At 40.1% G+C, this 27,801-nt stretch overlaps 1 protein-coding gene and 1 long non-coding RNA gene across 10 annotated transcripts in view; one reads left to right on the forward strand and one right to left on the reverse strand.

The window, feature by feature from the left end:
- Window positions 1–27,801, forward strand: part of MROH8 (maestro heat like repeat family member 8) — a 60,526-nt gene that overhangs the window by 16,975 nt on the left and 15,750 nt on the right. For 8 of the 9 annotated variants that reach the window (XM_045053648.1, XM_011280885.4, XM_019826538.3 and 5 more), the window contains 10 exons: window positions 1,265–1,344; window positions 2,320–2,464; window positions 8,511–8,606; window positions 10,085–10,189; window positions 14,530–14,665; window positions 16,188–16,306; window positions 17,618–17,770; window positions 19,392–19,552; window positions 23,860–23,995; window positions 26,631–26,821. In XM_045053648.1, the coding sequence (XP_044909583.1) occupies window positions 1,265–1,344; window positions 2,320–2,464; window positions 8,511–8,606; window positions 10,085–10,189; window positions 14,530–14,665; window positions 16,188–16,306; window positions 17,618–17,770; window positions 19,392–19,552; window positions 23,860–23,995; window positions 26,631–26,821 (1,322 nt within the window). The remainder of the gene's footprint in view (window positions 1–1,264; window positions 1,345–2,319; window positions 2,465–8,510; window positions 8,607–10,084; window positions 10,190–14,529; window positions 14,666–16,187; window positions 16,307–17,617; window positions 17,771–19,391; window positions 19,553–23,859; window positions 23,996–26,630; window positions 26,822–27,801) is intronic. The other variant, XM_019826542.3, reaches the window with a different exon arrangement.
- On the reverse strand, window positions 8–27,565 carry LOC109498020. The gene is made up of 4 exons (XR_002154560.2): window positions 26,750–27,565; window positions 26,124–26,259; window positions 23,769–23,929; window positions 8–105 (listed from the first exon to the last, which is right to left on the reverse strand). It is a non-coding gene; the product is annotated as an uncharacterized LOC109498020 (long non-coding RNA).

The following is a 27,801-nucleotide window of genomic DNA, read 5'->3' on the forward strand; positions in this document are numbered from 1 at the left end:
AGAAAGAGAACACAGTAATATTTATTGAGCACTGCCTCCTGGACACTATTCTAAGTTCCCGGTGAGGCTTTTTGGTGGCAGGTAAGAGACATCCACTCGAGGCAGCTGAAACACAAAAGGGGAGATTTGTTCTTAGTTCTGGGAACTGAGTGCTCCCAGAGTTCACATACTCAGAACTTTCTCTCCATCTCTTATCTTTGCTCCTTTGCATACATTTTCATTTCTCTCTGTCTCTCCCCCTCCCCTCTCTTCCCCAAATTCTCCCTCTCTGTTACCGTGTTCATAGGGCACAGTGTTCCCAAATTTAAAATATTCTCCTCTTAATAGGCCAGCTACACTGAGATTGAAGCTCGTGGTCTCAATTCCAGAGTGCTGAGACAAAGAATCTAATTTACCTTAGTGTGTACTTCTTTCTGGATAAGCTGGGATTAGTGGGACAGGACGACTTAGCAGAAACATGGCTGTGAGGTACCCATTCCTATGACCCAGTTTCCAAAGAGTCTGGCTAGACAATCCAACAAGGCTTCCAGTACAACCATTTACATTTGCTATTTATATCAGCTCCTGAGATGAATCTCTATACAGATAAGGAAAGTCAGGCCCAGGGAAGTTAATACATTCAGGGTCCCACAAGGAGTGGGTGGCAGAGCCAGTGCCCAAACCCAGTTGCTGTCTAGCTCCTAACATCTCTGTTTTTTCTTCTCTGTCACTCTGCAGATATTTCCAACAAAGCAAGGCAGCTTTCCCTCTGCCAATGTGGACTTTGGAAAGCTAGTCCTTTTCTAGGACAGCCAACATAATAATATTAGGCACTATAGCAGAGTGCTGTTTAGTAGAAACAGGGGTTCAGATGCCTCAGCTGGAAATAATCACAAGTAATAAAAATGACGAATAACAGACACTAACAGTTATCAAGGGCTACTAAGTATTATGAACTAGCTCCTTTAGTATCCACAACCACCCTGTGATGGCAAATAGTACTGTTACCACCTCATTTTACAGATGAGGAAACTGAGATACAGGAGGTTAAATAACCTGTGTCAGCTCAAATGACTAGTAAGAGGCAGAGCCAGGCCTCAGGCCCTGGCTCCAGAGAATAATCTTCTAGCCTGGCCACTGTCCTGCTGCCAGTCCTGTGGAACAAAGGAGCAGGGCCCGATGAAGTTCCTGCTGTCGTTCTTGAAGGCCATCTACATTTCTGATCATCTGGCCCAAGGACTTGGCACATTCTTGACTCTTTAAAGTTCTTTCCCTCTCATTGCAGATGCTGGTAGAAGAGGAGCTTCCGCATTCTCTCTTCAGCCCTGTGCACCAGGAGGTCTTTGTCACCATTGCTGACCTCAGGTGATACCCATATGCCCCCGCCCACTACACATGCCCCAGTTTTTCATTCAGGGTCAATACCAGAGCCAACTGACATGTTCCATATTTTGAACTTTTGCAAACAGTTTATATAGGGAAGGGGAAGCCAAATCCACGTTGTGTGTGTGTGTGTGTAAGAAATTTGATTTCATATATGCTACCGTCCATATCTGAAAGACCTTATTGGAACCTCTTTGGAGTTCAGTTTTGTCCAAAGTATATTCATTGGAAAGTTACTCTCATTTATGTTTCATGACAGTACAGTTCCATAGTGCAAGAAATTTGGAAGGGCCTGCTGTTTGTCTTTCTTGGGGATTTGTATGGCATACTAACTTATTAACGATCCCAAGAAACCCTGTAAAGTTTTTTTTTTGTATTTATTTTTTATATATCTGGAGAGAGCACAAGCAGGAGAGGGGGGCAGAGGGAAAGAGAGAGAATCTTAAGCATGCTCCACACTCAGCACAGAGCCTGATGCAGGACTTGATCCCATGACCCTGGTATTATGACCTGAGCTGAAATCAGGAGTCAACCAACTGAGCCACTCACTCACCCCTTAGTTGAAAAGTATTTTTGAACTTGGCCCAACCCACCATTCTCCAAACTAACAAATGTTCAGCAGAACACCCTTTGGCAAGTTGTGGTTTACTATGTTAGACTGTAGCAGGCTTTTCTCCATGGTTGAACTGGAAAAACCCTGGAAGGATGTCACTCCAGTAACCTCTTGGGAAGGCGGGGAGGGAGAGGGGAGAAGGATGGAGCCTCTGAGCCCTGAAACTCTTCCTCTAACCTTTTATGAGATTTGTCTAAACAGGCTAACAAGCACGCCGTTTGTCTCTTCCATCAGAATGATACACCAATTGGTCCACCCTTTCCTCTTGGGTTACTTTGATCCCTGCTTATCAATGTCAAATCAGATTCTTCCCAGCTCACTACTCCCAAACTGTCTTTTTTTAGTTACCAAGATGTCCATTTGCTACTTGGCTCTGAAGATCGAGCTGACTTTTTCAGTCTTCTCACAAAAAGTATAATCACTCTGCCCCCTGTAAAGACTCTTACCCAGCTGGAGGAAATCGTGCCAAGTGGATCCTACAACACAGAGGTAGTAACTCATGCTTTGCTTTAATAACGTGCCATCCACAGCGTCAGCTGATCATGGCCTTTGATAGTGCATTTGATTTTTTGGAACCAGCCAAAAATCATTTAAGCCAAATCTGGTGAATAAAATAGGGAGTTAAATTAAATAGCTTTTTTTTCCTCTTTGTCTTCTTTCTTTCTTTCTTTCTTTCTTTCTTTCTTTCTTTCTTTCTCTCTCTCTCTCTCTCTCTCTTGGCTTTTGACTTTGAAGTAGGTGGGAATGGTCCATATACTTGGCAGATATTTAGGATTCTCATGTGCTAAGTATCATGAGAGGCAACAGAAATACAAGACTACACTCTCTAATCTGGGGAGCTTACATCCCAGTGCAGAGATACAAACCACTGATAAATATCATATCTGGTGGTAGTAAAGTGCTATGAAAAAAATAAAACAGGGAAAGAGGAGGACAAAGAGTAGTGTGATTGGGAGGCACAGGGGCTTTTTTACGTAGGTGGTTAGGGAAAGTCTTCCTGATGAAGGGACTGTTGAAAAGATGGTATGAATATCTCTGGAGGGGAAGCTTTCAGGCAGAGAGGGAAAAAAAATGCAAAGGCCTTGACTTTCATCTGCAGCTAGTAAACTGGTTGGTAAAGCAGTTGCCAAAGGGGACTTAAGTCCTCTTTGTTTCAAGATGTCAGAAAGAAGGAGCACCTGGCTGGCTCAGTCTGTAGAGCAGGGGACTCTTGATCTCAGGGTCATGAGTTCAAGCCCCATGTTTGGAGTAGAGATCACTCTAAAAAAAATGCAAGATGTCAGAAAAAGTCACAAGTCACACTTTAAAACTATTTTGATGACCCTAATTTCCCAACTGTAGTTAGAATCGGTTAACTGTGTTCCCAATAAGGCTGAAATGTCTATTTAAAATTAATATATTGTATATGGAACATTCTCCAGAATAGATCACATACTGGGACACAAATCAGCCCTCAACAAGTACAAAAAGATCGAGATCATACCTTGCATATTTCGAGACCCCAATGCTGTGAAACTTGAAATCAACCACAAGAAAAATTTGGGAAGACCATAAATACTTGGAGATTAAAGAATATCCTACTAAAGAATGAATGGGTTAACCAAGAAATTAAAGAGGAAATTAGAAAGTACATGGAACCCAGTGAAAATGAAAACACGAGAGCCCAAAACCAATGGGATGCAGAAGGCAGTCATAAGAGAGAAGTATATAGCAATCCAGGCATTCCTAAAGAAGGAAGAAAGGTCTCAAATACAGAACCTAACCTTAAAGAGCTAGAAAAAGAACAGCAAAGAAAGCCCCAAACCAGCAGAAGATGGGAAATAATAAAGATCAGAGCAGAAATCAATGATACCAAAATCAAAAAAACAGTAGAACAGATCAATGAAACCAGGAGCTGGTTCTTTGAAAGAATTAGCAAAGTTGATAAACCTCTAGCCAGATTGATCAAAAAGAAAAAGGAAAGGACCCAAATAAATAAAATCACAAATGAAAGAAGAGAGATCACAACCAACACTGAAGAAATATAAACAATAATAAGATAATTTTATGAGAAATTATATGCCAATAAATGGGCAATGTGGAAGAAATGGACTAATTCCTAGAAACATATAAATTACCAAAACAAACAGGAAGAAATAGAAAATTTGAACAGACCCATAACCAGTAAGGAAATTGTATCAGTAATAAAAAATCTCCCAACAAACAAAAGTCCAGGGTTGGATGGCTTTCCAGAGGAATTCTACCAAACATTTAAAGAAGAGTTAACACCTATTCTTTTGAAGCTATTCCAAAGAATAGAGATGGAAAGAAAACTTCCAAACTCATTGTATGAGGCCAGCATTACCTTGATTCCAAAACCAAAGACCCCAATAAAAAGGAGAACTACAGACCAATTTCTCTGATGATAATGGATGCATAAATTCTCAACAAGATACTAGCCAACTGGATCTAATAATACATTAAAAGAATATTTCACCATGATCAAGTGACATTTATTCCTGAGATGCAGGGCTGGTTCAAAATCTGCAAATCAATCAATATGATACCTTATATTAATTTTAAAAAAGGATAAGAACCACCTGATCCTGTCATAGATGCAGAGAAAGAATTTGACAAAATACAGTGTCCTTTTTGATAAAAAATAAAAACCCTCAAGAAAAGGATATATGGATCCTATATATGATATAAGGATCATACCTCAAGATCATGAAAGCCATATATGAAAGACCCACTGCTAATGTTATCCTCAATGGGGAAAAACTGAGAGCTTTCCCCTAAGGTCAGGAACATGATAAGGATGTCCAGTCTCAGCACTGTTATTCAACATATATTGGAAGTCCTAGCCTCAGCAATCAGACAACATAAAGAGATAAAAGGCATCCAAATCGGCAAGGAGGAAGTCAAACTTTCACTCTTTGCAGACAACATGATACTCTGTGTGGAAATCCCAAAAGATTTCACCAAAAACCTGCTAGAACTAATCCATGAATTCAGCAAAGTCGCAGAATATAAAATCAATGTACAGAAGTCGGTTGCATTTCTATACACCAATAATGAAGCAGCAGAAAGAGAAATCAAGGAATTGATCCCATTTACAATTGCACCAAAACCCATAAAATACATAGGAATAAACCTAACCAAAGAGGTGAAAAATCTATACACTGAAAACTATAGAAAGCTTATGAAAGAAATTGAAGAAGACACAAAAAAATGGATAAACATTCCATGCTCATGGATTGGAAGAAAAAATATTGTTAAAATGTTGATACTACCCAAAGCAATCTACATATTCAATGCAATCGCTATCAAAATAACACCAGCATTCTTTACAGAGCCAGAACAAAGAATCCTAAAATTTGTATGGAACCAGAAAAGACCCTGAAAAGCCAAAGTGATCCTGAAAAAGAAAACCAAAGCCGGAGGCATCACAATTCCAGACTTCAAACTGTATTAAAAAGCTGTAATCATCAAGACAGTATGGTACTAGCACAAAAACAGACACGTAAATCAATGGAACAGAATAGAGAACCCAGAATGGACCTACAAACTTATAGCCAATTGATCTGTGACAAAGCAGGAAAGAATATCCAATGGAAAAAAGACAGTCTCTCCAGCAAATGGTGTTGGGAAAACTGGACAGCAACATGCAAAACCTGGACCTGGACCACTTTCTTACACCATACACAAAAATAAACTCAAAATGTATGAAAGACCTAAATGTAAGACAGGAAGCCATCAAAATCCTAGAGGAGAAAAAATAGGCAACAACCTCTTTGACCTCGGCCAAAGCAATGTCTTACTTGACATGTCTCTAGATGCAAGGGAAACAAAACAAAACTATTGGGACCTTATCAAGATAAAAGCTTCTGCACAGCGAAGGAAACAATCAGCAAAACTAAAAGGCAACAGATGGAATGGGATAAGATATTTGCAAATGACATATCAGATAAAGGATTAGTATCCAAAATCTATAAAGAACTTATCAAAATCAACATCCCAAAAACAAATACTCCAGTGAAGAAATGGGCAAAAGACATGTTTTCCAAGGAAGACAGCTAGATGACTAACAGACACATGAAAAAATGCTCAGCATCACTCATTATCAGGGAAATACAAATCAAAACCACAGTGAGATACCACCTCACTCCTGTCAGAATGGCTAAAATTAACTCAGGCAACAATAGATGTTGGCGAGGATGTGGAGAAAGAGGAACCCTTTTGCACCGCTGTGGGAATGCAAACTGGTGCAGCCACTCTGGAAAACAGTATGGAGGCTCCTCAAAAAATTAAAAATAGAGAACTACCCTACAACCCAGCAATTGCACTACTAGGTATTTATCCAAAGTTTACAGGAGTGCTGATTTGAAGGGGCACATGCACCCCAATGTTTATAGTAGCACTATCGACAATAGCCAAAGTATGGAAAGACCCCAAATGTCCATTGACTGATGAATGGATAAAGAAGATGTGGTGTGTGTGTGTGTGTGTGTGTGTGTGTGTGTGTATAAAACATTCATTTTATATATATATATATATATATATATATATATATATATATACAGGTGTGTGTGTGTATATATATATATATATATACACATACATGTATATATGTATATATAATATGCATTGTATATATACACACACACAGTGGAATGTTACTCGGCAATCAAAAAGAATGAAATCTTGGGGTGCCTGGGTGACTCAGTTGGTTAAGTGCCAACTTCGGCTCAGGTCATGATTTCATGGTTCGTGGGTTCGAGTCCCATGTCAGGCTCTGTGCTGGAAGCTCCGAGCCTGAGGCCTGCTTCGGATTCTGTGTCTTCCTCTCTCTCTCTGCCCCTCCCCTGCTGTGCTCTGTCTCTCTCTGTCTCTCAAAAATAAATAAATGTTAAAAATTTTTTAAATAATGAAATCTTGCCATTTGCAATAACGTGGATGGAACTAGAATGTATTATGCTAAGCGAAATAAGTCAGAGAAAGACAGATATCATATGACTTCACTCATGTGGAATTTAAGATACAAAACAGATGAACATAAGGGAAGGGGAGCAAAATAATATAAAAACACAGAGGGAGACAAACCATAAGAGACTTTTAAATATAGAGAACAAACTGAGGGCTGCTGGCCGGGTGTTGGGTAGGGGGAAGGGCTAAAGGGGTGAGGGGCATTAAGGAGGGCACTTGTTGGGATGAGCACTGAGTGTTTAGTGATGAATAACTAAATTCTATTCCTGAAATCGTTATTACACTATATGTTAACTATGACGTGATGTAAAAAAAATAATAAAAAAAGAAAATAAATAAAGTGAATATATTATTTCACCTCAGCTCACAAACTGCCTACCAGTACTTTTACATTGGTTCTGTGCCTTTACTCAAAGATAATGGAGCCTTAAAAGTGTACATTGTAGTTGATGGGAATGCAAATGGGTGCAGCCATTCTGGAAAACAGTATGAAGGCTCCTTAAGAAGTTAAAAATAAAACTACCCTACAGGGCACCTGGCTGGCTCAGTTGGAAAAGCATGTGACTCTTGATCTCAAGCCCCATGTTGGGTAAAGAGATTGCTTAAAAATAAAAACATTAAAAAAAAAAACAGACCTATCCTATGATCCAGCAATTGCACTTCTAGGTATTTACCCAAAGGATACAAAAATAGAGTTTCAAAGGGATACATACACCCTGATGTTTATAGCAGCACTATCACCAATAGCCAAATTATGGAAGGAGCCCAAATGTTCATAGACTGACAGATGGATAAAGAAGATGTGGTGTGTCTACACACACACACACACACACACACACACACACACACACACCACAATGGAATATTACTCAGCCATAAAAAAGAATGAAATCTTGCCATTTACAAAGATGTGGATGGAGTTAGAGAGAATTATGCTAAGTGAAATAAGTCAGAGAAAAACAAATACCATATGATTTCACTCATATGTGGAAGTTAAGGAACAAAACAAACGAACATGGGAGGGAAGGAAAAGAGATGAAAACCAAGAAACCGGCTTTTAAAAAAAAAAACAAGTGTTTATATTTATTTTTAAGAAAGAGAATGCAAGCTGGGGAGGGACAGAGAGAGGGAGAGAGAGAATCCCAAGCAGGCTCCATGCTGTCAGCACAGAGCCCAATGTAAGGCTTGAACTCATGAACCGTGAGATCATGACCTGAAGTCAAGAGTTGGATGCCCAACCAACTGAACCACCCAGGCCCCTCAAGAAATAGATTCGTAACTATAGAGAAGAAACAGTGTTACTGGCAGAGGGGGGGCTGGGCTAGATGGGTGATGGGCATTAAGCAGGGCACTTGTTGGGGTGAGCACTGGGTGTTGTATGGAAGTGATGAATCACTAAATTTACACCTGAAACTAATATTAAACTCTGTTAACTAACAGGAATTGAAATAAAAACTTGGAAAGAAAAAGAAAAGTAAAATTCTATATAGAAGCAAAAAAAGTATAGTGTTGGGGAACTTCATGGCGGGGGTGTGGGGGGGGGGACATCACTGATCCTATGCCTTTTCAGTCTCTCTACAGGCAGACACTTCAGGCATTCTCTGAGATGCTCCAGAGTTTGGTAGTAAAAGACCCACATTTGGAAAATCTCGACACCATTTTTAAGGTAAATAGGATATCAGAGAGAAGGGGAAACTATTTTTATTAACTGGTGAAAGTGGAAGACAAAAATGTGAAAGGATTAAGTTTTAAGAGATAGCATAATAGTTAAGAGTATCAGCTATTGGGGCGCCTGGGTGATTCAGTCGGTTAAGCATCCGACTCTTGATATCGGCTCAGGTCACGATCTCACAGTTTGTTTGATTAAGCCTTGCATTGGGCTCTGTGCTGACAGCATGGAGCTTGCTTGGGATTCTCTCTTGATCCCTCTCTGCCCCTCTCCTGCTTGTGTTCACCCCCCCGCCCTGCCACTCTCAAAATAAACAAACATAAAAAAAAATTAAAAAGAGTATCAGCTATCAGTGTTTAGTCAGACTTGGGTTCAAATTCTGACTCTGTGCCATTCAGTGGTTATAAATTCAGCAGAAATGAGCCTTCTCAGAGTCTCATTACTTTTAAATTGAAATAGTAATTACAGTGAGTATTGAATAAATGGCCTTCAATATGTGATTTAAAAGGTGGCTATAATTATTCCTTAAATTACTATTGCTTACTACCATAGCAATGTTTCAGTCAGTGACCAGAGAACAGAGTGAGCCTCATGAATGAGTAAATAGGTGCCTACCAGGCAGGATTCAAGGTCATTGATAACGCCCTGTCCTCACCTGTACCCATTCCAGCGTATGCCATTGCATCATTAGGAATTTGCTCATTGGAATGCATTCACTGCAGTTCAAGCATCTGCTCCTCTTGCCCCTTATTAAAATGCAGATATCCCAGAAAGGAATAGCCCTTGAAGCTATTAGGAATCATCTGTGCCTAAGTGCAGATGGACATTTATCTTTGCCACAACTGACCTTCACCTTATTTCTCCTTCCTCTTATATTTGTAAATCAGCACTCCAGCCATATTGGCTTTCTCTCCTTTATCCAGTTGTGCCTTGTACTTTCCTATGTTGGCAGCTTTATCCAAGCTGTTTCTTCTACCTAAAATGCCACTTTTTTTTTTTTTTTTTTTTTTTTTTTTTTGCCACATGGGGCCATGAAATGTAACCTTTATGAAGTTCCTAATTATGAATGTTTTCTTCTCTGGGAATCCTTCCCTGACTGTTACAAGCAGATGCAATTTCTCATCCTCAGAGTTCTTTAATACCACAGCCTTGATTTTCTTTTCCTTCCGAAGAGATTTCAGAAGGCTAGAAACACAGGAGAATAGGATAAATAATGGAAGAAAGTGGGATGAAGGGAAAAATAAGTCTAGAAAATAAGCCTCTGTAGAAGCCAGCCCATCTGACCCCAGGTCTTTATGCCTTGTTTGCCTTTGCACCACTTTCATTTACAACGCTAAGTGATCATTTAGGAAGACCTTTTCAGATACAGTGGTGACATGTAGAAATTCTCTCTCCATATTTTCTTCTAAACAGAATAAAGATGTTATCCCAAATCATTCTGGTAAACCATTTAGTCTCCCTCTATTTTTTCACAGCAAATGGACCCCTGGTTACAATCAACCAAAGACCATGAGCGGGAACGGGCCGCAGTCAGCATGGCTGAAGTTCTAAAGTGCTCATCCAGACATCTCAGCTTGAAGGTAAGCAGCCCTTCAGTCACACAGGAAGAAGGATCCATAGCCTCCCTACTACTGCCTGTTTCCCCTCCTATGTATGACTTCCCAAACTGATGACTTCTTGGTGCTCCATGTATAATACCATAGCACTTAGCATTATTCACGTATCTGCCCCTCTAAAATTTGAGCGGTTTGAGGCCAGGTACCACGTTTATTAATTTTGCATCCCTGTTGCTTAACACAAGAGCTAGAACATAATAACATAGCAAATATTTTCGAATAAGTGAGTAAATAAATGTAACAGTGGCCTAGACTCTGTGCAGTGTCATATTTGAATTAATAAAGTCAAAGAGCAAATGTAAGTAAATCAACTTTTTTGAGGGTGGGGGAAGTGGCAGAATCTTAAGAAGCCTTCATGCCCAGTGCTGAGCTGATGCAGGGCTCAGTCCCATGACCTGAGCTGAAATCAGAGTCAGATACTTAACTGACTGAGCTCCTCAGGAGCCCCTAAATATCTCCCAGCATCCTACAGAAGAAGGTTCTGTGGCACCTCTTTTTAAATCCTCTCATTTGTCTCTTTCACTCACTCACTTCTCAGTTCTGAATGCTTTCCCATAACTCCTGAAAAGAGTTCATCAAAACTAAGATCCTCTTTCCGGGATCTATTCCTTTTTTAATCTGTGAATCTTTTTGCTGTTTCCTAGTAGATCTTCCAGCACTAGAGCTTCTGTCTCCAGCCATCATTTCTCCAATCTAATTGGAAGAGAAGTTAGTGAGGAATGCTAGGTCCTAATGCTAGATTTTTTTGTAGAGATTTTGTCTTTGGTATAAATATTCTAACAGCCATGCTTATTAAAAGGACAGCATTCCATTAACTTTTTTATTTCTCACATTGGAAATAAATCCAAGCTTTCCACCTCCTTATTGAAGTAAGTTCAGTCCCTCAAACTATGCTACTTCCTTTTTTTCTCTCGGGTCAATGCAGCCATCCCTGACTACCCTACTATTCTGTCATCACGTTGGTCTTCTTTCTACATGCTTCAACCTCTAATTTTGGCTGCAGACTAAAGAAGAGTTTCAGGGACACCTGGGTGGCTCAGTTGGCTGAGCATCTGACTTCAGCTCAGGTCTTGATCTCACAGTTCATGGGTTCAAGCCCCACATCAGGCTCTGTGCTGACAGCTCAGAACCTGGAGCCTGCTTCGGATTGTGTGCCTCCCCCTGTCTCTGCCCCTCCCCTGCTCGCATCCTGTCTCTGTCTCAAAAATAAATAAAACATTAAAAAAATTTTTAAGAAGAGTTTCAAATGATCTCTTATATATAATCTTTCTATAGGCCCTGGAGATCATCCTTAGTGTTTTCTTCCTAGGGAGAAGTGGCAATACAAGGTTGCTAAATATAGGTGCCATTGGAGTCTGTGAACATCCAGGAAGCTATAGGCAGAATTTTGTGCAGTGGAGTCTTCTAGAGTTTCCTGAGGAAGGTCCATAGCTTTTCTTAAACCAAATTTATTGAGTTATTGTCATCCAGACATAACAATTGTATTTATTCCTTCTGAAAACATTTGCTGCGTGAATGTGATGGATTGGGGGCTTCCACTTTAGTTCCTTCTAGTTATCTACATGTAGCCAGAGTTATTATCTTGAAACCCATGTCACTCTTTTGATCCAGTGATTTCCAGCTGTTCCTAGAATACAAGGTCTTATACAATCCAACTCCTACCTGTCCCCTTGCATTTGCTGACTTACTTTGGCCACACTGGCCTCCTTTATATTCCTTACCATATAAAGTCCTTCCTGCCTCATGGCCTTTGCACTTACTACTTCCCTCTGCTTGGAATGACTTTCCCCAACTCTTCACATAGCTAACTCCTCATTCTTTAGTGCTTAGTTCAAATGTTTCCACCTCAAAAAGGCCTTTGCTTACAAATAGATATATACTTATGCTCTGTCTTATCACTCTCTTTCCTTCTTAGGGCTTCTTAAGATCAGAGATTATCTTGTTTGATTGTTTCTTTATTGATTTACTATCTTTTTCTCTCTTAGAGAATGTAAATTCTATCAGTGATTATGCTTGTCTTATTCACTACAGCATCCCCAGTGCCTAACATAGAATATGCCACACAGTAAATGCTTAATTAAATATGCACTGAATAATAAGTGTGAATCAGCTCATGTCCCTTCTCTGTTCAAAACTCTCCAATGACTGTGGCGTCTGGGTGGCTCAGTCAGTTGAGCAGCTGATTCAACTCAGGTCATGATCTTGCAGTTCTTGAGTTTGAGCCCCACACTGGGCTCTGTGCTGACAGCTCAGAGCCCAGAGTCTGCTTCAGATTCTGTGTGTCTCTCTCTGCCCCTCCCCTGCTTGCATTCTCTCTCTCTCTCTCTCTGTCTCTCTCTCTCTCTCTCTGTCTTCAGCACAGAGCCCAATGCAGGTCTCGAACTCGCGAACCACAAGATCATGACCTGAGCCGAAGTCGGATGCTTAACCGACTCAGCCACCCAGGCGCCCCTCTCTCAAAAATAAATAAGCATTAAAACTCCCAATGGCTTACCATCTTACACAGAAAAAAAAAAGTCAAAATTCTTACAGTGTTCTCTAAGTTGCTATACCCTATACCTAATCTACCTCCTATTTCTTTTGTTTTTTAACTTGTTTACTTTGCTCCAGTCTACCTAACCTGTTTGTTCCTCTGAAACACCAAACACACTCCTTTCCCTTTGCACTTGCTACTCTTTCCACCAGGAGTGCTTTTCTCCCAGATATCTACATGGCTGCATCCTTCATTTCAACGTGAGTGAGGTCTTCCCTGATAATCCAAAAATAGCAATTCCTGTCCTTTTTTGTGTATTTTTCTTCATCATAGCATTTATCACCATTTAACACGTAACAAATGTTACTTCTTGGTCAAAGTCGGTTAAGCATCCAACTCTTGATCTCAGCTCAGGTCTTGATGTCAGGGTCATGAGTTCAAGCCCCACACTGGGTTCCACGCTGAGCGTGAAGACTGCTTAAAAAAAAAATTTACTTCTTTGCTATTTTATGTTCTTCCAACTAGAATATCATCTCCATGAACAGGATCTTGTCTTTTGTTCACAGCTTGTATTGCCAGTGCCAGTTACAGTGCCTTAGCCCTAAGTGTCATCCTCATAACCAGTTCCTGGTTCATAAGTACACTCAGGATTTGTTGATTGGGTGAATGAAGGTTCTATCAGTCAATGAAAGACATTACATGGCTGTGTGTATGTGTTGCTGTGTTGACTGTAAATAGGTGAAACAGGCTGTTGTTCGCAATATCTCAGTCCATTTCTCTAAAGAGCCACATAAGGAATTTCTCTCTGCTTCAGTCCTAAGAACAGTTGTGCTTCCTCTGCATGGGTATTTGCTTCTTATCTTCTAGGCAATGTGAATCATATTATGTGGGACATTGTACGTACCTCCACATTAGCCCTGAGAAAGTTCAGAACCTAGCTCTGTGTCCTGCCTTGAGCAAATGATTATGCATTCTGCATGCAACCAAATTCTTCACATTTATCTTTTCTACCTTCATTTTTTAATTGTCTTTTTTAATTTAATTTTTTAATCTTTTTTATAATTTCCTTTTTTCACTATTTTCAACGTTTATTTATTTTTGGGACAGAGAGAGACAGAGCATGAACGGGGGAGGGGCAGAGAGAGAGGGAGACACAGAATCGGAAACAGGCTCCAGGCTCTGAGCCATCAGCCCAGAGCCCGACGCGGGGCTCGAACTCACGGACCGCGAGATCGTGACCTGGCTGAAGTCGGACGCTTAACCGACTGTGCCACCCAGGCGCCCCTTTTCACTATTTTAAGTTATATTTCTTTTTCTGGTATGGTTTTTTCCAGCTACCTTTTTTCCCACAATAAGGTAAAATATCAATAAATACATTTTTTAGTTTTATTAAATAGTGCACCTCAACTTTGCATCCAACTTTTTCACTTAGCAGACTAGTACATTTTCCCACCTTACTATAAATTCCTAGGATACTTGACTCCTAGTGGCTGTATTCCTAAAGTGGTTACACCATAGTTCTCTTTACTATTGGACAATTATTTCCAGTATGTCTTTAAAAATAGTACTAGAATGAACACCTGTATATATAAAGCTTTTTCATTCTTTAGACTGCTGACTTAGGTTAGAATTTGTCCTATTTAATACCACCTGATGGACATAGTGTATCCACACATGTTCAGTGTTTACCCTAAAGAGATCTAAGGGCTGCATGTGACTCTTGCACTTTCCTGAGCAGAGGGTGGAAGTAGAATTACTTTCCAGTAACTCAAATCTAAGGCATCAAATGCACCCGTATGCTAATGGTATTTTTCTTTTTCTTCCTAACTAGCTTCCACTGCAATTCCAAAGGCTTGGGCGCCTGGTGGCTCTGATGGCACTACTGTGTGGGGACCCAGTGAAAGAGGTAGCTGAGGAGGCTGCAGAGGGCACGCACTACCTACTGCATATCACGCTGAGGCTGAAGTGTAAGGCACTGCTGATGGCAGCCAGTTCTCCTTGTGCCCTCATTCCCTATATTCTAGAAAGACTTTTTATGGTAGTTTTCAAAGAGAAAGGCACATAGTCCACAAGCATAGATGAACCAACATTGACTTGATAACCTGAATCAGAACCCTGGATGATCCATTAGTGTCAGCCGTCTGCATGGCCATGGAGTTGAAATAGCTAAACATGTAGCCTCATTGACAAACTAAAGTTTGTTTGTTAAAGTAAGTTAGTTTGGTCAGAAGTGGAAGTTCTGCCATCATCTGGGCCTTCATTATTATTTATTTATCCCATAAATGTTTTCTGAGCACTTACTTAGGATCTAATGGCAACCAGAACACAAGTGGTCCAATCCTTGTATAACACATTGTCTAGTGGGGGAATCAGACAATCAAAGAATCAACAAATAACTCTGTAATTATAAATAAAGAAATCTGCTACAGGGAAATTGCAGGGGCCATGAGAAAGAATCCCATCTAGCTGTGGCATTCAGCAAAGGCCTCTCTGAAGATAACCTGAAAAATAAGAAACATTAGCCAGATGAAGATGTAGGAAGAGCATATTGGGCAGAGGAAACAACAGGTATGAACTTGAGGAGTTTGAAAAATAGAAAGAGGGTCATTGCAGTCAAGGAATGAGTCACTGACCCCCCCCCCCAAGGTAGGAGAGATTTTAGAAGATATCTAGCCCAGTGCCCCCAGCATTTGAATCTCAGTCTAATCTACTCCCACCAAGGATTACCCTGCCTGGGCTTGCTCATCCCCAGAATAAGGAAACTCTGTGCTTCCCAAAATAGCAATCACATCTCTGGACAGCTCTGAGTATGAGGAATGTCTACCAAGACATACATAGCCAAGAAAATACAACTGATTATTCATTCAACAAATATTTATGAAGCACTTACTATTCTAGGTGCGTTGGTGAACAAGACAGACAAAGTTGCTTCCCCGAAAGAGTTTATTTTCCAGGTGGAGACTCTGTATCCTCAACCAGATACTCAAAGACTTCCCATGGATAATTTCCAGCAAACACGAGTCACAGAGCAACATGAAAACAGGCACTGTGAGGGAGTACTGGCAAGCTCAATAATCAGCAAAACTAGACACAGAAAGATTTCCGATATTGGAGTTATCAGACATCGTGAAAGTGTGCAATTTTTTATGGGGACCTAAGCTTCATAAGGAGACCCCTCAAAAGTCCTCACCAATGGGGGAATGGTTTAGTGTGTCTCAGTTATACTCTCAAATCACTCAAAAGCTCTGTTCTCAAAAAAGCTCTTTTCTTTTTCTTTAAGCCCTTTTAATATATTGTCTGACCACAGAGGGGGAAAAATCAGCCTTCAGATTCACACACGGTCCTTCCCCCAGGCACTCTTATCCAAGTGGAAAAGATAAGAAGAGTGAGATCTTTGGATTCACTTCAGCCTGGGGATCGACCAGACTTGCAAACTCAATAAGAAAGACATAAGCCAGAAAATATTAATATTCCATGTTTTCTTCTCAGATGTCACTCATGACAAGAAAAATCACCCAAGCTTGAGGAGAGCAATGAAAAAGTGTCAAGAACTCCTAGAACTCTACAGTATTAAGCAGTTCTACAGTTGTCCCTTCAGAATTGCCCAGGTAATCAGAATGGCTGCAGAGGTAAAGACAGATAACTGGACACGTGGGAGAGGATGGGAAATACCAGAAGTCTCATACATTTTGTTATGAGAATATAAAATGGTAGGTAAAGCCACTTGGGGAAAAGTTCTAATTTCTTATAAAACTAAACATACAAGGGGCACATGGATGGCTGTCAGTTAAGTGTCCAACTCTTGATTTCGGCTCAGGCCATGATCTCGTGGCTCCTGGGTTCAAGCCCCCGTGGCATTAGACTCTCTGCTGTCAGCACGGAGCCTGCTTCATATCCTCTGTCCCCTTCTCTTTCTGCCCCTCCCAGCCTCAAAAATAAATAAACATTAAAAAAAGAAGAAGAAAACTAAACATACAAGATTGCCTGCAGAATTTCCTCTCTAATCATTCCACAGTTTGGAGACGAGGCGCCATGGTTGTGACTGTTATACAGCTGGCCCCGTTAGTTTAATGGTTTAGGTCAGCCTGTCAGTGGGGCCAGTATCACTGTTTGGATATCTCTTCAGACAGGCTTTGCTCTCATTGATTGCTCTTCTAACCTTGGCCAGCCTCTTGCAAATGTAGATTCTTGTCACAAAAAGGAGCTGCTAGAGAGTGTAGTTGACCCAACAAGCTATATATTTTTAAATTAATATATGTATCCATTATTCAACAAATGTAGGTACCAGGCACTATGTTAGCAGATGGGGAAAAAAGAAAACCTACAGATTTACTCAGGCAGGGTCTAAGGTGTCAGGTAATTTAAATTCCCTGTGCATCCGTTTCATCTGTACAGGGGATCTGTAAAAATTGGGTTGTAAGTGTTAAAGGAGATATTGTATGGAAAACCCTTTGCTTAGTGCCTGTCATATAATAAGTGCCTAGTAGATTACACGTATCATAATCATGTGAAGGACTTTATACACCACCAAGCACAATGAGAAACAGAACGAAACATTCTTTGACTATATCATCACCAGCCAAGGTATTTTAGCTATGTCTGGGACCCTGTGAGCTGTATAGCACTAAGGCCTTTATTTTAGTTCTGTTCCTATAAAAGGTGATTCTTTATGAGGATCTTGGTACTAAAACCTCTTTCTAAAAATCAGAACTGTAAAAGGCCATGCACAGACCCTAGCAGTGGACATTTGCGCATGCTTCCAGTTTTTCACTTTTGTAAACAAGACCGAAATAAACAGCCTTCTCCATATTTGTATGCCTCTCTAATTAACCCAACAAAATTAACATAATATTTCTTATTCAGGGTTCTTTCTATTGTACTAAGTTTCCTGGAAGTTCATTTTCTCTAAATCATTTCAGGTCTTTGAAGTGTTTCTCAATTCAAACGAGCTCTGCCAGTTTGTAATGACTATATTGGATGGCCTGAAAAATCTGAAACATCCCTGCACCCAAAAATCAGCAGGAGAATTGCTGATAACATTGGTGGAAAATGCAGAGTCCCGATTTGAGAAGGTAAAAAGTTCAGCGGTCGTTTCCTGGGTTTGAAATATCGGCAAATGCTCTCCCCTCTTGCAGTTACTAAGGTCTCTTCTGCTCCTCCTGTTCAATGGAAAGTAACCACTGTTGGCCCAGGGTCCATTGTTCAGTGGACTCCCCTTCAACAAGCATGTAATAAAAACAGTCACTTGTATGCAACTAGGGATGGATAGTTTTAAAATCCAAGATGTGCTCCATGTTTTCCAGAATAGAATAGTTTTGAGGGAAGATATCATTAGCACTTATGAGAATGGTAACTTCTACTTAGATCCTCATCCAGGTCAATTCAAGGTGCCAAATTTTTGAAAAGCAAGCCATGAGCAATCATCAAAGGAGGGAGGCCAACTTAGCTTAAAATCAAGAGATTTTATTTAAATGTATCTATAGTTGATACATCAAGAAACAACACTGTAATTATATCATTTAGAAATATGGGAGGACAACTGAAAGCGATAAAAGGGGTAAAGTAGTAGTCCCTGGAGAGCAGGCCTGGGGAACAGGCAGGAGAGAGCCTTGAAATAGCACCGGACTTTTTAAATTGTGTACATGTTACACTTTGATAACAATAAATGTTAATTTTAAAATGATGAAAACCGACTTTTAACCTATTAAAATAGCAAAGATACAAAAAGAACAACGTGATGAGAACATGGTGAGATGGGCCCTTGCATCAGCTTTCAGCTGTAAAAAAGACCCAACTCTGAGTGGCTTGCACACAGCTGAAGTTTAAAGGGTTTGTCTGCTCGTACAATAAGAAGCCTGGAAGTGAAGTATTTTCTAGGACTGGCTCAGCCAGTCGACAGTGTTATCAAAGAGCCAGGGGCTTTTCCATCTGCCACTTTGCCCGTTCACATAGTCATAAGGTGGTCACAGCAGTTTCAGACTTTATGTGCAGATAAGACTGTATCCAGCAAACAAGAAAGATACTGCCTTCCTTTTGTCCCTTTAATCAGGGAGGAAAGTGTTTCCCAAAAGCCTCCAGTAGATTTTTTTCCCCGTGTTTCATTGGTCAGAATTGCAACACATGCCAGCTTAAAAGCGGCTCTGGCAACTGGTGATAATGAAAGCCATTTTATATGAGGGTGCTGAGGACTGCCTTTCTGAGAAGCTGACATTTCCACAGAGACTTGAAGCCATGAGTCTATGGGTGGGCAGAGAAAGCCAAGAAGAAAAATTGCACCAAAATCCAGTGGCTCCTGTTTCCAGAGATGGTAGACATCTCTGGGTGAAAGGCAAGTATAGACTCCTCTGGCATTGTCAGAGTCAGAGCAGAAAAAAATCCCAACTTCCTTGGAACACTTTTACTAGTTTGGTTTATTATAAAATCAATACATAGTCATTGAGGAGAAATTAGAAAAATATGTAAGCAAAAAAATCAATATCCCATCATTCAAAGTCACATTACTAATATCTTTGTGTGTAAGTTCTTCTAAATATTTTTATATGCATATACATACATAAAGATCTATTGTAGGTAGTTTTTAAATACTAAACATTCTTGTCACCCCCTGAATCTTTCAGAAATAGCCACAATATCCTCAGTAACCATCATTGTCCCATAGGATCAAGGTCTTGGTGATTTCTTTTCCTTCTTCAGGTGCCAGAAATTATGGGAGTGATCTGTGCCCAGCTATCCATAATCAGCCAGCCTAGAGTCCGCCAACAAATCATAAATACTGTGAGTTTGTTTATCTCCAGGCCCAAGTACACAGATATAGTGATCAGCCACCTTCTGTGTCATCCAGTACCATATGACAGGTAACAGAACCTAGTATAGCCTCTAAATTAAATTGGAGTGTGTGACACAGCCCCTGGTATTGTGGAATATGGCTGCCCTCAAAAATCGAATGATATTCTTGTAGAAGAGATAAGATATAGACAGATAACCGACAATATAAGTCAGAATATAACGCATAAACATAAAGAAACAATCCAACAAATCCAGAATGAAGAACACTGTATAAGATAGCTGGACTAAACTCTTCAAACAAGTTAATGTCATGAAAGAAAAATGTGCTGGGGTCACTGTTCTAGATAAAAAGGCACCAAAGAGATAAAGCCAAATGTAATACATGAACTTGATTGGATCCTGGATGAAAACATAAACTATAAAAGAAAATTTTGAGGAAATTTAAGTATAAACTCTGTAATAGATTACTGAATTAATGTAATTTTCTTAGGTGTGAAATGATAATGTGGTTATACAGAAAAATGTTCTTATTCTTAGGATATCAAAGCTGAAGTTATTTAGGGGTGAATATCATGATTATCTGTAATGCACTTGAGAAAGATTTAGCCAAAACATACATACATACAAAAGAAAATATGAATATATCCATAAATAGGAATAAATCACATAGAGAATAAAACAAGATGCTTTTTTACATACAATTGTGGCTTTCAGAGTTGGAGACACCCTGAAAGTTCCAGGAGATCCTTATGGGGAAGACAATGAAGCATTATGAGAAGGTTCTAGGCCCCCACTTCCTTTATCAGAGCAGCATCTTTTTTTTTTTTTTTTTTAATGTAAGCTCTGTGCCCAGGGTGGGGCTTAAACTCACCACCCCAAGATCAAGAGTTTCATGCTCTACCAACTGAGCCAGCCAGACAAGAGCAGCATCTCTTTTTGTCTGCTTTATATATTGTGATTCTGGGTAATTATTATATTTGAAAAAAAGATTTATTTGCTTTTTTTTTAATTTTTAAAATGTTTATTCATTTCTGAACAACAGAGAAAGACAGAGCACAAGCAGGGGTGGGGCGAAGAGAGAGGGGGACACAGAATCTGAAGCAGGCTCCAGGCTCTGAGCTGTCAGCACAGAGCCCAATGCGGGGCCCGAACCCACGAACCGCAAGATCATGACCTGAGCTGAAGCCGGATACCCAACCGACTGAGCCACCTAGGCGCCCCAAGATTTCTTAGCTTTAAACTGTTTGAAAACCACTTCCAATGAATGATTCTCACAATGTCTTGGTGCAGTGATGATGTTTTCTGTAAGCTGAACTTAAGACACTTTACCACTAAGTCAAATAAAGGAAGATGTTTACCCATGCAAAAAAAAAAAAAAGAGTTCATACAATTTTTTTAAAAACTATTATTTTGTATATTTCTGTAATCCATTATTTTTAAACCTTTACTGCTTGCTTCAGCTTATATGAAACTTATAATTTCATACAAAATATCAAATATAGATTCTTATATGAAACTTATGATTTCATACAAAATATTAAATATACTTAATCATTTTAAAGTGTAATTTTAGCATAATTTTATTGTTCTAGCTCTTGGAACAAGAGTTGGTTTAACTGGGGTGATTGCTCTTAGGAGTCTGTGCAAAGCAACTACTATGTCCAAGGTGCTGTTGGGCCTGTAGAAATAAGGGATAGGACACAAGCCCTGTCCTGGAGCAGCACACAGTCTGATAGCAGACCTAGACGAATAACAGAGGACTCCAAAGCAAAATAAAAGAGTTCTGTGGAAGCTCCTGTAGGAGGTGATTTAATTAGATGAAGGATTGGGGAGGGAGTTTTAAAAGAAGGGCAGCCACAAGCTAAGTGTTTAGTGTAAATTAGCCAAGTAGAAGGTGGGACAGGGCAGTGGAAAAGGCATTCTGGACAGGAGGAATAGCAAAACTAAACACAAGGAAGGTATGAAACAGCTTGATGAATGCATACCCCCAAAGGGATGATGCAAACAAAAACCACTGAATCAGTATCACTGGAGGGGAAACTGTATTTTTAACAAACTCTCCAGATGTATTTTTCACACTAAAAGTTGTGAACCACTGGCTTATAGGCTAATGTATGTGTTTTCCTAATTCAGATGCATTCCCAGCACTTACAAATTTACAGACCAAAAGCATTTTTGAAACACTTCTTTCACAATAAATAGCTTCTCAAATTATTTCATTTACTTCCTAGGGAATTCAAAGAAGGAAAAAAAAAAAAGGATAGGTAAATATAGGAATTTCTTAATTTCATCCCAAGAAGGAATGTTCATTTTCTACAATCTGTTGCCCCAGCTAGGAGCCTTTTCAGTATTTCATATTGCCTTTATGGCCTTCCCTTTAGGAGTCCTTTAGGACCTTCTCAATTTGTTTTGTTCGTGGATGAGAATTATCAGAGGAATGAAATTATCAGGGAGTGAAATGTTGGAATAGTCTTTAAGCCTCTCAATTTTTAGAGTGATTCTGATATAGACAGTTGGAAGACCATACTTGCTGTAGCACACAAAGGTACCTAAGTAGATTCCGGAAATAAGAGAATGAGTTAAAACCAGGAGTAACTCCCAATGTTCCCCTGATAATGCTCTTCTACAGTGTTTATATAAATGTCAGGCCCTACCTTTGAGTCAATTATAGAAGAAGAAAAGTTCCTACACACTATCTTTCTTCGAGAAGAGACCTGGGGCGCCTGGGTGGCCCAATCAGGTAAGCATCCGACACTTGGTTTCGGCTCAGGTCACGGTCTCACGTTTCGTGAGTTCAAGCCCCGCATCGGGCTGTGATGGCAGTGCTGAGCCTATTTGGGGTTCTCTCTCTCCCTCTCTCTCTGCCCCTCCCCCACTTGCTCTCTCTGTCTCTCTCGAAATGAATAAATAAAATTAAAACAAAAAACAAAAAAAGAGGGGCACCTCGGTGGCTCAGTTGGTTGAGCGTCCGACTTCGGCTCGGGTCATAATCTCACGGTCTGTGAGTTCGAACCCCGTGTCAGGTTCTGTGCTGACAGCTCAGAGCCTGGAGCCTGCTTCGAATTCTGTGTTTCTCTCTCTGCCCCTCCCCCGCTCATGCTGTGTGTGTGTGTGTGTGTGTGTGTGTGTGTGTGTGTGTGTGTGTCTCTGTCAAAAATAAATAAACATTTGAAAAAAAAAAAAAAAGGAAAAAGAAGAGGAGATCTCTTCTGGGGCACCTGGGTGGCTCAGTCATTTGAGCATCTGACTCCTGGTTTCAGCTAAGGTCATGATCTCACAGTTTGTGAGTTCAAGCCTGAGTCAGGCTCTGTGCTAATAGCTTGGAGCCTGCTTGGATTCTCTCTCTCTCTGTCCCTCCTCCTCCCTCAAAATAAATAAGTAAACTTAAAAAAAAGTCCGGGGGCACCTGGGTGGCTCAAGTATCTGACTCTTGGTATGGGTTCAGGTCATGATCTCGCATTTCGTGAGTTTGAGCCCCACTTCAGGCTCTGAGCTGACAATGTGGAACCTGCTTGGGATTCTCTCCCTCTTTCTTTGTCCCTTCTGCTCTCTCTCTCTCTCTCTTTCTCAAAAGAAATAAATAAACTTTTAAAAAAATAAAAATAAAAAGTCCAGTAGTAAAAATTTTAAAATAAGTAAATAAAAGAAGAGACTTCTTCTAAGGAGAATCAAAGCTTTATTTCTCAGCTTGGACATGTCCAAAACTTGAGGACCATAGACTGGATTGAATAAATATATCTTTGAATTCCTTCTGTAAGCCTGGCATTGTGATAGACCCTGAGGGGTTCTTAGAAGAAAAGCCAAATATAATCCCTGCCTTCAGAGGGAAGAGATGGACACATACAAAGAACTGAAAATAGTACATGTAAGATCGAGGCAACCTCTATACAGAAGAAATTGTGAAAGTGTTATGAGAACTCTCATGAGAGACATGGTAAAGAAGCAGCAAAAGTTTCACAGAGGAGATGACATTGGAGCTGGACCTTGAAGGATTTTGTCAGGCAGGGAAGCGTTTGGGAAAGGGCCTTCCAGTTTAAGGACAGGCAATAAGCAGAAGTGTAGAGTTGTCAAAGTCCATTGTTTGGTAAAGATGAATGGTCTGGGGTAGCTAGAGCGCAGATATGTGACAGGGATCTGAAAAGATCAATTAGGACCAGTTTGTCTGGAAGTCCATGCTGAGGCATGGGAATTTGAGATTATAAAACCTTGGGACTTACTGTTATGAAATCAGAGAGTAAGTCTTTTGATAGCCTGAAAACCTGAGCAGAGAGGAAAATCACTTACAGATTGGATTCCAGATTTTAGGAAGGTCATGGTCATGGTGGGCCTAGGATAAGCCATTCTCCTGAACCCTCTTGTTCTTTGGGATTTCCAGGCATCTGGCTGAATTGTGGAGAACTCTGGATGTAAAACTGCCCAGCACCACCTGGATTCTGTGGAGACTCCTGAGGAAGTTGCAGAAATGCCATAATGCACCCACCCACGAGAAGATGGCCTATATGGCTGTTGCTGTAAGCCACTGAACTTTGCCCTTCCAACTTCAACACCATACGCTCCCCCTCTTGGGATGACTGGCCCAACACCCCATCTGTAGTATCCCTTCTCATCACTCTCAAAAGTTTGCATCTGTCATCCATTTATAAATCTACAATATCTCTGCCAAGGGATTGATATGGAGGGGGCTTGGGAGAATGAAGGAATCAATATGGTATAATGAAGTTTAGTTTAATCAGTATGGTTAAATGTTCCTTTATCCTTTAAAAAATATGTATCATCATAGTAAAAGAGTAATATACACTTGTGAAAAAAAATGTCAAATAATACCGAAGAGTATAAATAACAGAAAAGGTCCTCCTTGAGCAGAAGTCGGCAAACTTTTTCTGTAAAGGACCAGGTGGTAAATATTTTAGGTCACATATAATCTCTACATATAGAGATTATATTTTAGGTCTACATATAATCTCTATTTACCAGAAGGTAAATATTTTCAGGTCACATATAATCTCTATCATATATTCTTTGGATTTTTTTTTAAATCTTTTAAAAACCTAAAGACCATTCTTAGCCTAGCTGTATCATCTCCCTAAAAATGAACTTTCTTTTTTTTTTTTTTTAACGTTTATTTATTTTTGAGACAGAGAGAGACAGAGCATGAAGGGGGGAGGGACAGAGAGAGAAGGAGACACAGAATCAGAAGCAGGCTCCAGGCTCTGAGCCATCAGCCCAGAGCCTGACGCGGGGCTCGAACTCACAAGATCGTGACCTGAGCTGAAGTTGGACGCTTAACTGACTGCGCCACCCAGGCGCCCCAAAAATGAACTTTCTAGAAGTATTTATACATATATAATTTTTTTGTATTTGGTATACTTTCCCCTATTTTTTCTTTTAAGTAATACTTTTTAAAGAGAAGTTTTAGGTTTACAACAAAATTGAGTAGAAAGTACAAAGTTTCTATATACTCTCTGACTCCTACACACACAGCCTTCCCCACTATCACTATATACTTTTTACTTTCTTTTCTTTCCTACCAGCTTACGGTTCAGCTCTCTCTGACCTAAGTTATTATCATACATGTATTTTTTAGCTTCCAAAATTATTCTGACGTCTTTAATCTGCCGTAGTCTTCTCTCCTATTCTCTTTGTTTTTGTGGATTTATACCTTTTTAAAAACCCCTATAATGTTAACTTAGTGTAGTTTTAGAAGTTAGGGCAGACAAAGGTACATTTTTAATCATGTTAGTCTATAAAATTGTATGTATGTATTAATAGGATCAAATTACATGTACTGTTTGATGATCTGCTTTTTTAATTTAACAGTATATGAACTACTTTCCATGTCAAAACAGAAGCCTCTCTGTTATTCTTTTCATGGCTGCATAGTAATTCATTCATTTTTATTACCTTTTTAAAAATAGATAACACTTCATATGGCACAGAACCATTTATTTCATTTCCAAGTTTCCTATTAATGAACATTTTGACAATTTTCAAACTTTTGCCATTAAAACAGTGCTATAATAAATTTAATCGCACACACATGAAGTCTGTTATACATATCCAATTATTTTCTTAGGATAAAGGCCATTGTAGGGGAATTTCTAGGTCAAGGGGTGGGCTGATTTAAACTTTTGAGAATTCCCAGATGGTCCTCTAAAACATTGCCCTTCTACCAGTCATATGTGAGAATGCCCATTTACCCACACCCTTACCACACTGAGCATTCCTAGCCTTTTTATTGTTGCCTAGCTGATAGGTAAAAAAGGAGTATTATTTTAATTACAATCTTGTTATTGGTGAGAGTGAAGTAGCCATTTATATTTTGTGACTTGTCTGCTCACGTTCTATGTACCAGTGCTTCTCATATTTAATATGCACGCAAACCAGGGCACCTGGGTGGCTCAGTTGGTTAAGCATCTGACTTTGCAGGTCATGATCTTGCCGGTCCCAAGTTCGAGCCTCACGTTGGGCTCCGTGCTGACAGCTCAGAGCCTGGAGCCTGTTTCGGATTCTGTGTCTTCTCTCTCTCTGCCCCTCCCCCACTCATGCTCTGTCTCTCTCTCTCTCAAAAATAAATAAACATTAAAATTTTTTTAAAAAATAAAAATATGCACACAAACCACAATCAGCTAGGGATCTTACTGAAATGTAGGTTCTGATGCAGCAGGTCTGGGGTGGGGCTTGAGCTTCTCCATTTCTAACCGGGTCCCAGGCGATGCCAGTGCTGCTGGTGTGTGGCCCATACTTTGAGTAGCAAGCCTTTACCTTTTTTTTCTTACTGATACAAAAAAGGACTTTATATATTAAAAACATCACATCAGTGCAAATGATTTCTCTAGGTTGTTTGTAATCTAACTATGTTTACTACAAATTTTGCCATGGCTTTATATTTGTATGTGGTCAAATATGCTAATAGTTTCCTTTATGGTTCTGGATTTTAGACTCCCCTCACTCTTGGGTAACTTTTAGTAACTATTGTACTCCTATTCCTTTTCCCCCTCACTTTCATGTCCCTGCACCGTTTACCACTACTGTTCTGCCTATGGGATAGTAAAGCCAGAAAGCATGTTCTGGCACAAGCACAGATAAAGCAAGTAAGGGATAGTGCTAACAGGTGTTCAGCCCTCTGGTGTGTCTTTTCTACCACAGGCAACAGACGCCCTTTATGAGGTGTTTGTGGGAAACAGGCTCCGAGCAGCTACATTCCGACTCTTCCCTCAGCTTCTCATGACACTGCTTATCCAGATACACCACAGCATTGGCCTTACCATGTCTGATGTCACCATCCCAAGCGGTCTGTACACAGAACAGGAGATGTCTTCACAGGTCACCCCTTTGTGGTATTGCCTTTTGTGATTTCATTGACCTTAACTAACACTAAGCTCTCAGCACTGTGGTAGACACAAGGATAGCCAAGATGTGGTCCCAATCGTGGGAGAGTTTACAGTCCACTATTATGAGACATCAAGATGAAAAATGCCCAGGAATTATTCTGGGCTCTCACTGGTTGGTTGTCTGGTTTCATTGGTGCCAAGGTAAACTCAGTATAAATTCATTAGTGTCACCTTGGCCCATGACTCTCTTTCAGACGAAGTGCTATAATGTGGATTATTAAGAACACCTGACTAAAAGTCAGGAGAACTGAGTTCTAATTCTCATTCATTTAATTAGCTATGTACCCTGGGCAAATCTTTCTGTTGTTCTGTGCCTTGATTTCCCTATCTGTAAATTAGGTCAGGCTCAATACTCTCCAAAGACCCTCTAGTTTTAGGATTCTCTGGTGTTATGTCCAGCATACAAGTTCAGTAAGTAGTAAGGGTAGTTTATTTTTTAAAGTAATCTCTCCACCCAAAGTGAGGCTCGAACTTACAACCTGGAGATCAAGAGTTGCATGCTCTACTGATGGAGCCAGCCAGGCATCCCAGTAATGGGGGTAGTTTAAAAAGCAGTGTGGGTAAGAGCACTGGAGGTGGCTCAGTTGGTTGAGCATCCAACTCTTGATTTCACCTCAGGTCATGATCCCAATGTCATGGGATCGAGCCCCTGTGTTGGGCTCATGCTGAGCATAGAGCCTGCTTGGGATTCTCTTTCTCCCTCTGCCCCTCTTCCCCACTGGTGCGCTCTCTCTCTCTCTCTCTCTCTCCAAAAATATAAAAATAAAAATAAAAAGCAGTGTGGGTAAATTTATGGAGGGGGTAAATTGTATCTAAATAAAGCTTTGATTTTTTTAAGTTTATTTATTTTTGAGAGAGAGAGAGAGACAGAGAGAGCAAGTGGGGGAGGGGCAGAGAGAGACAGACAGAGAGAGAGAGAATCGTGA

The sequence above is a fragment of the Felis catus genome, chromosome A3 (genome assembly GCF_018350175.1).
Source record: "Felis catus isolate Fca126 chromosome A3, F.catus_Fca126_mat1.0, whole genome shotgun sequence".
Taxonomy (NCBI): domain Eukaryota; kingdom Metazoa; phylum Chordata; class Mammalia; order Carnivora; family Felidae; genus Felis; species Felis catus.